The sequence below is a fragment of the Salmo salar genome, chromosome 19 (assembly GCF_965601325.2).
Source record: "Salmo salar chromosome 19, fSalSal1, whole genome shotgun sequence".
NCBI lineage: Eukaryota > Metazoa > Chordata > Actinopteri > Salmoniformes > Salmonidae > Salmo > Salmo salar.
The window spans coordinates 59,998,856-60,012,501 of record NC_138309.1 but is presented as its reverse complement, the minus strand read 5'-3'; the positions used below and the strand labels follow the sequence as shown (position 1 = coordinate 60,012,501).

At 43.7% G+C, this 13,646-nt stretch overlaps 1 protein-coding gene across 1 annotated transcript in view; it reads right to left on the bottom strand.

Moving 5' to 3' along the window:
* The window catches only part of dnah3 (dynein axonemal heavy chain 3), a 54,142-nt gene that overhangs the window by 28,250 nt on the left and 12,246 nt on the right, over positions 1 to 13,646 (bottom strand). The window contains exons 12-25 of the mRNA XM_014158986.3: positions 10,799 to 10,977; positions 10,375 to 10,559; positions 9,997 to 10,120; positions 9,515 to 9,668; positions 9,124 to 9,268; positions 8,024 to 8,235; positions 7,625 to 7,716; positions 6,994 to 7,108; positions 2,882 to 2,998; positions 2,441 to 2,620; positions 2,197 to 2,333; positions 1,601 to 1,802; positions 1,420 to 1,512; positions 1,184 to 1,294 (exon numbers count right to left, since the gene is read on the bottom strand). Of these exons, the coding sequence (XP_014014461.2) occupies positions 1,184 to 1,294; positions 1,420 to 1,512; positions 1,601 to 1,802; positions 2,197 to 2,333; positions 2,441 to 2,620; positions 2,882 to 2,998; positions 6,994 to 7,108; positions 7,625 to 7,716; positions 8,024 to 8,235; positions 9,124 to 9,268; positions 9,515 to 9,668; positions 9,997 to 10,120; positions 10,375 to 10,559; positions 10,799 to 10,977 (2,046 nt within the window). The remainder of the gene's footprint in view (positions 1 to 1,183; positions 1,295 to 1,419; positions 1,513 to 1,600; positions 1,803 to 2,196; positions 2,334 to 2,440; positions 2,621 to 2,881; positions 2,999 to 6,993; positions 7,109 to 7,624; positions 7,717 to 8,023; positions 8,236 to 9,123; positions 9,269 to 9,514; positions 9,669 to 9,996; positions 10,121 to 10,374; positions 10,560 to 10,798; positions 10,978 to 13,646) is intronic.

Here is a 13,646-nt window from a genome sequence, read left to right as displayed (position 1 = left end):
GATTTATTTATATTTCAAGGTACACTTAACCAGCATGGCTACCACAGCATTCTGCAGTGATACGCCATCCCATCTGGTTTGCGCTTAGTGAGACTATAATTAGTTTTTCAACAGGACAAGGACCCAAAACACACCTCCAGGCTGTGTAAGGGCTTTTTGTCCAAGAAGGAGAGTTATGGAGTGCTGCATCAGATGACCTGTCCTCCACAATCCCCCGAACTCAACCCAATTGAGATGTTTTAGGATGAGTTGGACAGCAGAGTGAAGGAAAAGCAGCCAACAAGTGCTCAGCATATGTGGGAACTCCTTCAAGACCGTTGGAAAAGCATTCCTCATGAAGCTGGTTGAGAAAATGCCAAGAGTGTGCAAAGCTGTTAATTAATTAGAGGGAAGTTGAAAGACAAGGGCGTTTGATCAGCAACTGGGTCAAGTAGGCGGGGCTACATTAGGTGAATAAGGATGTAGAGTAATACCACTGAATTTCTAAACACAGAGGCGCAACATCGCAAGACTTCCAGGAACGCTTGCGAAGCAGACCAAGCAGGGGTTTGTGGTTAGAGAAGTCAATGAGAGAAGTGAAACATTCTTGCTTGGGCTCCCGAGTGGCGCAGTGGTCTAAGGCACCACATCTCAGTGCTTGAGGTGTCACTACAGACACCCTGGTTCGATTCCAGGCTGTATCACAACCGGCCGTGATTGGGAGTCCCATATGGTGGCGCACAATTGGCCCAGCGTCGTCCGGGTTTGGCCGGTGTAGGCCGTCATTGTAAATAAGAATTTGTTCTTAACTGACTTGCCGTGTTAAATAAAGGTTAAATCTAATTGTAAAAAATGTACTTAATTTTCTCGAAATCTAAAGGCACAACCTAGATTGGACCCAATGTCTTAAGCAGTTGAACATGTTATTACTCCAACCTCATGAAAGTGACAAACTGACACGTTTTCATTTTTGCAAAAAAAAACTTTACATCGAAGGTGTGCCTTTGATTTGACGGCCTGCACATGCGCAGTTCGACGCAAGACGACTGTTAGACCCGACGACGTGTTTCTGTGCATGAGCTTAGCTAGCCAACGTCGCCTTGACTTGCCTACAAGAGTGATCAGGGATTTCCATAGGAGATGCAGTTTCTGCCTATCTTCATACTGTACTGTCTTTGGTAATGTTATGTATTATGTGACTCACGTGCAGGGTATTGGTCTCGATGGCCTCAGAGACCTCACTGGTCCAGAAAATGGACGAGGCACAAATAACAACCTGACCAGGCCACTGCAACACCCACTTTTTCCTGGGGACCTGCAAAATAATCATGCGTAAAAAAATAAATAAATAAAAAATAATACATTTGAACTGTAATTGTCCAAAAACATTTCAATTGACATTTTTTTATTTTCTAAATTGGATTTATGTCTTTACTGTACCTCGACATACTGGTCCACTCCTTTGTGGATGACATCTCTAACACTGGTCATCATCATGCTTTCCACCTGCTGTAGCCACTTCTCCACCATGCCCTGCATGGGACCACACCACACAGTCACATCAGCGTGTGTGTGTAGGTGTGTGTGTGCCTGAATGCGTGTGTGTGTCCTACAATAGTACCTTAGCTTTGGCAGGGTAGAGCTTGGTGCTAAACGGCACTAACTCCTTCTCAGAGCTGATCATGCCAGTGATCTCCATGTCCTCGGTGAACTCCAGCTTGGCGATGCCCTCGAAGCACTTCTTCAGGTGGGGCTGGACACGCCTCGGGTCCTTTGTCTCTGACAGGATCTCCAGCAACTCATCGTTGGACAGGAAGAAGAACCTGTGGATTAGATTCAGTCAGAGGTAAGTCCGAGATGGCAGCCTATTCCCTATGTAGTGCACTATAAAGGGAATAAGGTGCTCTTTCAGACACATCCTCCGACTCATTGCATTTTGATTGGAGCATAAGCCATTCACTGTGATTGAATTGAGATGTACCAGTTAAATAATAAATCAGTTGACAGTTCTGACAGTTCTCCAAGAGCCTGACTCTTCAAGGGCTAAATGGGCTGCACAATCTTAACTCACAAGTCTCCCATAGACATGAATACATACAAGATTGACGTAAATGCTAAAATACACACATTTCATGTGAGCATTAACATACTTATACTTAAGAGTATGTCAAAGTGACATGCAATTTCAAAGAGAATGTTAATAGTTGTTCGAGTTACCTGGGGAAGAATAGTCTCTTTTTCTCCAGGTAGGTGTTGAGGCCTCTCTGGATGTCCTCCAGAAATACATTGGCCTCCTCGAGACGGCCCAGCATGTTGGCCTGGTCTGTAGCCACCAGCACACGCGTGTCCTTCATCTGAACACACACATACAGGGTATTAGTCAAGATAAGGAAATCCCCACACACATATAGGCACGCACACACACACACACACAGTAATTTCGGGGGTGTGTGTGTCTCACCGCCTCGGCGATGATATCTTTCCAGTATCGGTCCACGATGGCAAACTTGCGTCCCTCCTCAGGCATCTGGGCGATGATGTCCTCAGAGCTGAAGATGGGCTCCAGGTAGAGCCAGGTAGCTTGACACTTCAACATGGAGTCCAAGATGTCCTGCATCATCAGCAACTTGTCCTCCCATTGCTGAGAACGGGAGGGAGAAGGGAAAATAGAGATTTGAGATTGAAGTGAAAAGGATAAAGAAAGTGAGAGGTAAGAGAAAGAAGAAAGAAGGAGTGAGAAAAACAGAAAGATTTAAAAACCCTTAGAATGAATGTACAATGCGAACGTACATTACAGGAGAATATTGGCTAGTATCAATTTTCATGGCCATGAATGATCTCAACTGGGATGTCACCCAATCCAGTAGACCAGAGATGACAGGTGGCAGTGTGATGATCCTACCTTACAGTCAGCCTCTATGGGCTTGATGAAGGGTGACCCTCGCATGGTCTGGGTCTTGATGACGTGGTCGTCTAGGAGCACTTGGATGTCGTCCACTGCAGATACAATACTCGTACCCTACACTCGCACACACACACATGCGGAATAAGAGATGGCTTCTTTCCACACCCAACATCACACAGCACATATCAAACTGAACCAGTCTGGCCTATTAAAGGCCCAGTGCTGTAAAAAAACATGATTTCCCTGTGTTTTATATGCAGTATCAGTCAAAAGTTTGGACACACCTACTCATTCAAGGGTTTTTCTTAATTTTGACTATTTTCTATATTGTAGAATAATAGTGAAGACATCAAAACTATGAAATAACATATATGGAATCATGTAGTAACCAAAAAAGTGTTAAATATTTGAGATTCTTCAAAGTAGCCACCCTTTGCCTTGATGACAGGTTTGCACACTCTTGGTATTCTCTCAAACACCTTGTCATGACTTTTCCTCCTGAGTGAGGATCAAAGAGAGCCCCCCCACCCCCTCTCCCACCAGAGAGGAAGGGGGGGGGGGGGGGGCGGTTTTATGATTTTAACGACCTATCGTAAACTTTCTCTCTCTTGCCTTTGCAGTATTGAGAATGGAATGTCTGAGTGTTAGAATAGAGAGAGACTTTGCAGTACTTTAACATAAATGATTGGATATTGAAACAATATTTCTAACATAAACAATGTGGGGAATGGTTGGTGGGGATCGAAACAATAATCATGTTATATAATTTAGCATTTTGTGATGTCATTACGGATGGTATAGCAAGATAACTGTATCTTCAAGAGCTTTCACAATGTAGTTATCAGATTTGCTTCTAAATGTTGTAAAACATATGATTAAATATGAAACTAGTTGTGAAAAGATTAAATGTGATTTTGGCCTTCTAGATGAGAATTGTTTTTCAGGTAAGCTTTTGCCGAGTCAGTGACCACGCCCACGTGAGCACAGACATTGTGGCAACGTGATAGAACCGCCCTCCAAGGCGAGTGCATAAAAGGACTGCTAACAAAATTTACAACAGACCAGTATACGTGCAGCGCGAGCTGAATACGTTGAAATGGTTGCAATTTAAATACAGACCAGCGTGACCGACAGCGTGAGCTGAATTCACTCGACGAGTGAAGAAGGCAAAGACTATACCAAACATTCTCAGTCTGCAGCTGGGTAATGTAATGTAGTCTAGAACTTTGACAAAAGACACGAGAAAGATCCCTTCAAGCAACCATTGGAACGTCTGAAGGATCCATTCTAACAAACACTTCCAGAACAAAGCAGCCGACTACAACTTAACTTTGACATGGTAGAGGTGGTACAGAGAAGATAGCCCTATTTGGTAAAATACCAAGTCCATTTTATGGCAAGAACAGCTCAAATAAGCAAAGAGAAACAACAGTCCTTCATTACTTTAAGACATGGTCCGTCAATCCAGGAAAATTGAAAGAACTTTCAAAAATTTCTTCAAGCGCAATCGCAAAAACCATCAAAAGCTATGATGAAACTGGCAAGGACCACCAAAGGAAAGGAAGACCCAGAGTTACCTCTGCTGCAGAGGATAACTTCATTAGAGTTACCAGCCTCAGAAATGGCAGCCCAAACAAATACTTCACAGAGTTCAAGTAACAGACACTTCACAAAATCAACTGTTCAGAGGAGACTGCGTGAATCAGGCCTTCATGGTCAAATTGCTGCAAAGAAACCACTTCCTTGGTGTCCACATCACCAACAAACTACTACTATATCATGGTCCAAACACACCAAGACAGTCGTGAAAAGGGCACAACAAAACCTATTCCCCCTCAGGAGACTGAAAATATTTGGCATGAGTCCTCAGATCCTCAAAAGGTTCTACAGCTGCACCATCAAGAGCATCCTGACTGGTTGCATCACTGCCTGGTATGGCAACTGCCCGGCCTCCGACCGCAAGGCACTACGCATTGCGTTAGGCCCAGTACATCACTGGGGCCAAGCTTCCTGCCATCCAGGACCTCTATACCAGGCGGTGTCAGAGGAAGGCCCAAAGATTTGCCAAAGACTTCAGCCACCCTAGTCATAGACTGTTTTCTCTGCTACCGCACGACAAGCGGTACCAAGTCTAGGTCCAAAAGGCTTCTACCCCCAAGCCATAACAGCTTCTACCCCCAGCTTCTACCCCCCCAAGCCATAACAGCTTCTACCCCCAAGCCATAAGACTCCCGAACAGCTAATCAAATGGCTACCCGGACTATTTGCATTGTCCCCCTCCCACCCCCATATTTACGCTGCTGCTACTCTCTGTTATTATCTATGCGTAGTCACTTTACCTCTACCACCATGTACATATTACCTCAACTAACAGGTGCCCCCGCACATTGACTCTGTTCCGGTACCCCCTGTATATAGCGTCGTTACTGTTTTGTTGCTTGTTGCTCCTTAATTATTTGTTATTTTTCAAATTTTATTTATATATTTTTTTTTAATTATATTTATTTTTAAATTTAACCTTTATTTAACTAGGCAAGTCAGTTAAGAACAAATTCTTATTTACAATGACGGCCTACCCTGGCCAAACCCTAACCCGGACAACGCTGGGCCCTATAGGACTCCCAATCACTGCCGGGTATGATAAAGCCTGGAATTGAACCAGGGTCTGTAGTGATGCCTCTAGCACTGTGATGCAGTGCGTTAGACGGCTGCACCACTTCAGTTTATTTTAGTAAATAGTTTAACACTTTTTTTTCTTCTTAAAACTGCATTGCTGGTTAAGGGCTTGTAAGTAAGCATTTCACTGTAAAGGCTACACCTGTTGTATTCAGCGCATGTGACAAATCAAATTTGATTTGACTTGCTTGGGCCAAGAAACACGAGCAATGGACATTAGTCTTTGTGAGACGCAGAGGTGAACGGATGATCTCTGCATGTGTGGCTCCCACCGTGAATCATGGAGGAGGAGGTGTGATGGTGTGGGGGTGATTTGCTGGTGACACCATCATTGATTTATTTAGAATTCAAGGCACACTTAACCAGCATGGCTACCACAGCATTCTGCAGCGATACGCCATCCCATCTGGCTTGCCCTTAGTTGGAATATAATTTATTTTTCAACAGGACAATGACCCAACACACATACAGGCTGTGTAAGGGCTATTTGACGAAGAAGGAGAGTGATAGAGTGCTGCATCAGATGACCTGGCCTCCACAATCACTCGACCTCAACCCAATTGAGATGGTTTGGGATGAGTTGGATCGCAGAGTGAAGGAAAAGTAGCAAACAAGTCCTCAGCATATGTGAGAACTCCTTCAAGACTCTGAAGCTGGTTGAGAGAATGTCAAGAGTGTGCAAAGCTGTCATCAAGGCAAAGGGTGGCTACTTTGAAGAATATATTTTCATTTGTTTAACACTTTTTTGGTTACTACATGATTCCATATGTGTTATTTCATAGTTTTGATGTCTTATTATTGATGTCACTATTATTCTAATGTAAAAAAAAGTTAAAATAAAGAAAACCCCTTTTGACTGGTACTGTATATTTCCACACTATGAGGTTGGAATAATACTGTACAATTGTGAAAATTATGATAATGGCCATTTAGTGTAAGAGCTGTTTGTTTTGGTGGGAAATTTGGCCTACCTGATGACATCACCAGGTGGTAAATGAGTTAATAGACCAATAAGAGAGTTCCAAACCTCTGCCTGTAACAGCTAATTTTCAGTTTACCCCTCACACCAGTCCCAGACAGTCCTAGCAAAATTCTTGCTTGAGAAATTGCTCTCGCTAAGAAGCTATGTGAAAACAATCACAATAAGGTACTTAATTGTTACCCAGAAATTATTTGATATTGAGATAAAAACGGCTGCATTGGGCCTTTAAGAAAGTTGATCCTGTCTAGGGTGTAATAGTATCTAATATTGGCATACTTGGTTACTTTTTAATAATTTAAAAGTCCAGATGACAAATTCTGTAATTAGTTAATACTGTATGTGTGTGTGTGTGTGTGTGTGTGTGTGTGTGTGTGTGTGTGTGTGTGTGTGTGTGTGTGTGTGTGTGTGTGTGTGTGTGTGTGTGTGCATTTGCGTGCCTGCTGCTGCTTACCGTGTCTCTGTAGGCAGTGAAGGCAAAGCGGAGCTCAGCCCATTCAGTTTTCATTTTCTCCATGGCCTTCTCCAGAGAGTACTCCTTACTAGCAGACGCCCCTATCTCCTCAAGCCTGAGAGTTCAGGAAGGAAAAGTCAGAGACAGCTTCACATTGTGTAGCAAATCACAACATAACACATTTATGGAAAAGAGCAGAAACACACTGAAAACGGTAATATCACTCGGGCTGGGACGATACCAGTATCGCAATATTCTTTCCATAGCAAAAATGAAAACACGAAGCAGACTATACTCTTTGGTCCTTTATAAACCTGCTGTATGTAAAATATTGTGTGCTATAGTTTGGAAAATAAATGGATGTGACTCTGGATGACAACATAATGATGCTTGTTTCCAATATTAGGGCTGGTTTCCTAAAGAAGTAAAATCCGCTTTGTGTTTTGTTTCCTTGCCACGGTATTAACGAGTAAGGTGCTACTGGTATAACACTATACCACATTGAATCTCATTATGGTAATAAACCACCAATACAGTCCCTGTTTCTCACCAACAATTATTCGGATTTCAGTTCCCTCCTATCTATCGCAATGCTAAGGCAGAGTGTAGTGTGGGAATGAGGGGTTCTTACTTGTCGGAGAACTTGGACAGGCCCAGCTCCACCATGTTAAACAGTGAGGTGTCCACATCTGGCTTGACATCGAAGCCCACGATGGTGCTGATCTGAAAACAGGACACAGAGAAGCACCAATTATTCATCTCAGCTTCATGGATCACAGGTATGCAGGACTCACTGACCATCTTATCTGAGGTTGAACTGTCTGGTACTGACAAGAGTTGTACTTTGGCTACTGACTGTTAATGATAATAACGTCCCGTTTTCAGACTAACTCCAATTTTAGGACAAGCTGACAGTGTTTTGTAATGTGTTATCATACATAAATCCTTAAAAACACATTATATTCTGTCTCCTGGTTCAGTGTTGGTGCTCTGCTTCAGAGCTCCAGAGAGGGAAGGTCAGGGTACTGACCCTCTCCCAGTGACGGTCCTTGATGCCTGGATTACAGATGGTGGTGAGGATGGGCAGGTGCTGCTTGAATTTGTCGATCTTGATCTTGAAGCTGTCGGCCATGCGGCGCGGCCCTGGCAGGTCGGAGAAGGACTTGGTCAGCTTGTACATGGTCCTCCACATTGTGATCAGCTCTTCTGAGATCTTCTCAGCATTCAGGTGGAGGAAGGGACCTGGGGAGTGAGGCGCAAGATGAGAAAGTACACAAACAAGTAAACAAACAAACAATCATTTAGGACCACAATGTGTAGAAACAAAATATATACCGTAATTTCCGGACTATTGAGCGCACCTGAATATAAGCCGCACCCACTGAATTAAAAAAATATATATATTTGCCTACTGGTACATTGAAACAAATGAACTTTACACAGGCTTTAATGAAACACGGTTTGTAACAAAAATAAATAGGCTTTAACGAAACACAGCTTGTAAAAAAAAAAAATATTAGCAGTAAGCTTTAGTTGTCTTTTTGCACTGAGTCAATTCCTAACGCTGCTGTTTCCAACGTCTTATCATCGACTCATTAAGACCAAGCTCCCGTGCAGCAGCTCTATTTCCTTTTCCAACAGCCAGATCAATCGCCTTCAACTTGAAAGCTGCATCATATGCATTTCTCCGTGTCTTTGCCATGATGAGGGTGACAAAATGACTACCGTAATCAGAGTGATGGGAAGTTTGAGAGCGCTCGATTTAATCTAAACAGTAAACAAAAAAGTTGTTTGACCTTAACCCGTTCGGCAATTTCATTGGTCTAATGAAAGCTTCATGCCGCCAAAAAACTGAGCACGTCACAGAATGTGTTTTTTTGGAGAAAAAAAATTTGAAAGCGGGAAAAATACATATATTAGCCGCGTCATTGTTTAAGCCGCGAGGTTCAAAGCGTGGGAAAAAAGTTGCGGCTTATAGTCCGGAAATTACGGTAGTTATTACGGCAGTTCTTTCTATTAAAAATCTTATGCGTGGAACAATTAAAGTTATAATAGCAGTTGACATTTATCATAAAACTATGATACATCTTGATAAATGTTTTACAACATGGCCAGTGTGTAGTTCTGTACCATTCATCCAGATCTCTGATTTGTTCTGGAAGTTGAGGGCATTGGTCCACAGCTGGTCATAGGGCTGCTTGTTGCCCATCAGGGTCTGCAGCATGGGGAACTGGCTCTGCTCCTTCTCCAGCAGAGTCTCCTCTTTGTTGATGTCCTGGAGGTGAGAGGAGAAGGCGACAAACCAATACCATATGAAAGTCATTCAGTTGCAAAAGCAGCAAACACAGCAACAAAACCCACAAGGTGATCCGATGGCTGACAAATTAGTTTTGCATATCGCTCCTCATTACAAGCAGTTTCAGTGAAGGCAGGTCCAAACTGAGTTAGTGAAGTGAAACAATTCATAAACAGAAAAAAAACGATTCAGTTTGAATCATTTTCCGATTCTCCTTTCACTCACGTCCAGTTCGGTGACGGCGGCGTCCAGACAGGAGGTGAGCTCGTTGAGCTTCTCCACGTTGTTTTTCATCTCCTCCAGACTCATCAGCTCCTTCTTCTTGAAGGCCTCCACCTCCTTCCCCACACACTGCAACATCTGGTCAAACTCTGCTGTCCTGAGGAGGAGAGACAGGAGAGGAGACTCAGCATGAGACATAAGACGTCTGTGGTTTTGGTCTAGTATTTCTGTTTAGGTTTAGTGAGTATTTCGTGAAGAGTATTAGGGCATTACGGTGAAGTTTGAAGAGTGTGAAGAGAAAGAGGGCAGGGAGAGAGAGAGAGAGATAGAGAAGAAAGAAGTGAAAGAAAAGAGAATAGAAGAGAAGATGTCTCCATGCAAGGTTTAGTATTGGAGGTTCCAGTTGTAAAATTGACATGATGGTTCGGGATGAGGATTAGCCTTATTAGGGTCAGGACTGTCAATGTGTACTGGTGTGTAGCTACCTCTTGAGGAGGTGGTCCTCAGCATGTTCTCTCCTGGTGGCCAGACGGCTCTTACTGATCTCAAACACAGCCAGGATCTGCTCTGGCCAGTGGAACACACTACTGTTCAACTTCACATCATCGTCTGGAGAGAGAGAGCACAGAGATATCATGGTAGGTATAGAACTAAACATGCAAAACCTCCACCACAATAAGCAATAACACTTCAAAGGCATTATCCATAAGATTTTCCCATTTAAATCCCAATGCAGAAATGTGTTTCCTAGAACGACAGGTGTTCTACTCTACATGACCAAACAACATATCTGCTCAGTGCATCTCAATTCTATACCCAAATCCCCAACTGTAAACTATCGACGGATGTCCTCCATTACGCACGAGGCAGGGTGGCGTAGTCCAAGAGGAAGCTGAGGCGGTTGGCGGCCTCGTTGATCTCATCTTTCAGCTTGTGGACGGTAACCTCGCTGGTGTGCTTTAGGTACTGGTTCAGGGCCACCAGCTCCTCTGTGTTGCCTGGGGCCCCTGTGATGGTTGCAGCGATCTCGTCATAGCGGTGACAGATGCTAGGAAAAGAAAATCGGATTTCCGATTATTTTCTTCCAACACTAAGGGAGATTTAGCTCTTTGCTATAAGTCAAAAACTTCAAAGGTAGTAGTAACATTAGTACACAATAGTAGGAGCGTTACATAATTGAGTCAACTGTGAATGAGTGGATTTACCATCCAGTCATTTTTGCGTAAAGTGTGGCCTTATGGGTAGTGTAGTTCTATCTAAAACATAAGGAGTTCGTCCCTCTCTCACCTCTTGTTGAGCTCTCGGTTCTCGTCCACCTCGAAGACGATGAGCCTGTCCTTCAGCCTCTCAGCGCGGTCACACAGGTCCTTGTTCAGGCTCAGAACGTCCAGGCAAAACATGGACAGGGGCACCGTGATGTGCATTGAGGCAATCTCCTTCCACAACTGCTGCACACCCTCGATTTTCTGAGAAGGGGTAGGTAGAAGTAGCCGTTATCATCCGATCTCCAAATTCGCCATTCGAATAATAGCCTCTATATACAGCTTGACAATGCAATCCATGTTAAATGGTTGAATATTTCTTACGTTATACAGTACCAGTCAAAAGGTTGGACACACCTACTCATTCCAGGGTTTTTCTTTATTTTTACTATTTTCTACATTGTAGAATATTAGTAATGACATCAAAACTATGAAATAACACATACGGAATCATGTAGTAACCAAAAAAGTGTTAAACAAATCAAAATATATTTTATATTTTACATTCTTCAAAGTAGCCACCCTTTGCCTTGATGACAGCTTTGCACACTCTTGGCATTCTCTCAATCAGCTTCATGAGGCAGTCACCTGGAATGCATTTCAATTAACAGGTGTGCTTTGTTAAAAGTTCATTTGTGGGATTTATTAGATTTTTAATGCGTTTGAGCATTTGTGTTGTGACAAGGTAGGGGTGGTATACATAAGTTAGCCCTGTTAAGTAAAAGACCAAGTCCACAATTATGGCAAGAACAGCTCAAATAAGCAAAGAGAAACGACAGTCGATCGTTACTTTAAGACACGAAGGTCAGTCAATCTGGAAAATTTCAAGAACTTTTAAAGTTTCTTCAAGTGCAGTTGCAAAAACCATCAAACACTATGATGAAACTGGCTCTCACGAGGACTGCCACAGGAAAGGAAGACCCAGAGTTAGCTCTGCTGCAGAGAATAAGTTCATTAGTTACCAGCCTCAGAAATTGCAGCCCAAATTGTAAGGATCGACGCTGGAGACGAGAAGCAAGTACAGGGAGTGAACATTTAATAAACAACGGACATGAAACAGAACATGAACCACATCTGGACAGGGGAAAAATAACAACATCAACAACAATAATGCTGACACGGGGACTTAACGGAGGAACAGACAGATATAGACGGGGCAATCAACAAAGTGAAAGAGTCCAGGTGAGTCCAAGGACAAGCTGGATGAGGCGTAGAAGACTGACGAGCCGGCAGAGGCGTGGGAACCTGACGATCCAGCTGATGCGTGAAAGCCTGACGATCCCGCTGAGGCGTGGGAGCCTGATGGGCCGGCTGAAGCATGATGTGGGGTGGGCGCCTGCCGAGCCGACCGAGGCAAGAAGACCTCTCGAGCCAGCTAAGGCGTGGAAGCCGGACGAGCTAGCTGAGGCACCCCCGGGTCTAACGGCGACCGCACCAGGACCCGACGTCACCAACTAAAACAAAAACCAAAAACTCCCTGATGCTTCCTTTAGTGGTGTCAGCATTCTGTGAGGATCGACGCTGGAGACGAGAAGCAAGTACAGGGAGTGAACATTAATAAACAACGGACATGAAACAGAACAGGAAAAGTGTCTGGACAGGGGAAAAATAATGACAATAACGCTGACACGGGGACCCAATGGAGGAACAGACAGATATAGACGGGGCAGTCAACAAAGTGAAGGAATCCACGTGAGTTCAATTAGCGCTGCAGCGTGTAATGATGGTGACAGGTGTGCGTAATGAAGGCAGCCTGGCGCCCTCGAATGCCAGACAGGGGGAGCGGGAGCACAAACAATTGCTTCACAGAGTTCAAGTAACAGACATCTCAATATCAACTGTTCAGAGGAGACTGCGTGAATCAGGCCTTCATGTTCGAATTGCTACAAAGAAACCAACCGCCGTGTCTTTTTGAGACGCAGAGTAGGTGAACGGATGATCTCCGCATGTGTGGTTCCCACCGTGAAGCATGGAGGAGGAGGTGTGATGCTGTGGGGGTGCTTTACTGGTAACACTGTCTGTGATTTATTTACAATTCAAGGTACACTTAACCTGTTATGGATAGGGGGCAGTATTTTCACGGCCGGATAAAAAACGTACCCGATTTAATCTGATTATTACTCCTGCCCAGAAACTAGAATATGCATATAATTATTAGCTTTGGATAGAAAACACTCCAAAGTTTCTAAAACTGTTTGAATGGTGTCTGTGAGTATAACAGAACTCATTTGGCAGGCCAAAACCTGAGAAGATTCTGTACAGGAAGTACCCTGTCTGACCATTTCTTGGCCTTCTTGATTATCTCTATCCAAAACAGGGGATCTCTGCTGTAACGTGACACTTCCTTCGGCTCCCATAGGCTCTCAGAAGGCGGCAAAAATCTGAATGGTGGCTTTGCAGGCCCTGGCTGAAAAACACTAGCGCATTTAGATAGTGGTCGATCAGAGAACAGAGAATGGAGGCGCGTGCACGAGGCGACTCCATGTTTTTATTCTTTCGTCTTTGAACGAAAACAACGACTCCCGGTCGGAATATTATCGCTTTTTTTACGAGAAAAATAGCATAAAAATAGATTTTAAACAGCGGTTGACATGCTTCGAAGTACGGTAATGGAATATTTAGAAATTATTTGTCACGAAACGCGTCGGGCGCGTAACCCTTCGTCACCCTTGGATAGTGTCTTGAACGCACAAACAAAACGCCGCTATTTGGATATAACTATGGATTATTTGGAACCAAACCAACATTTGTTATTGAAGTAGAAGTCCTGGGAGTGCATTCTGACAAAGAACAGGAAAGGTAATCCAATTTTTCTTATAGTAAATCTGAGTTTGGTGAGGGTCAAACTTGGTGGGTGTCAAAATAGCTAGCCT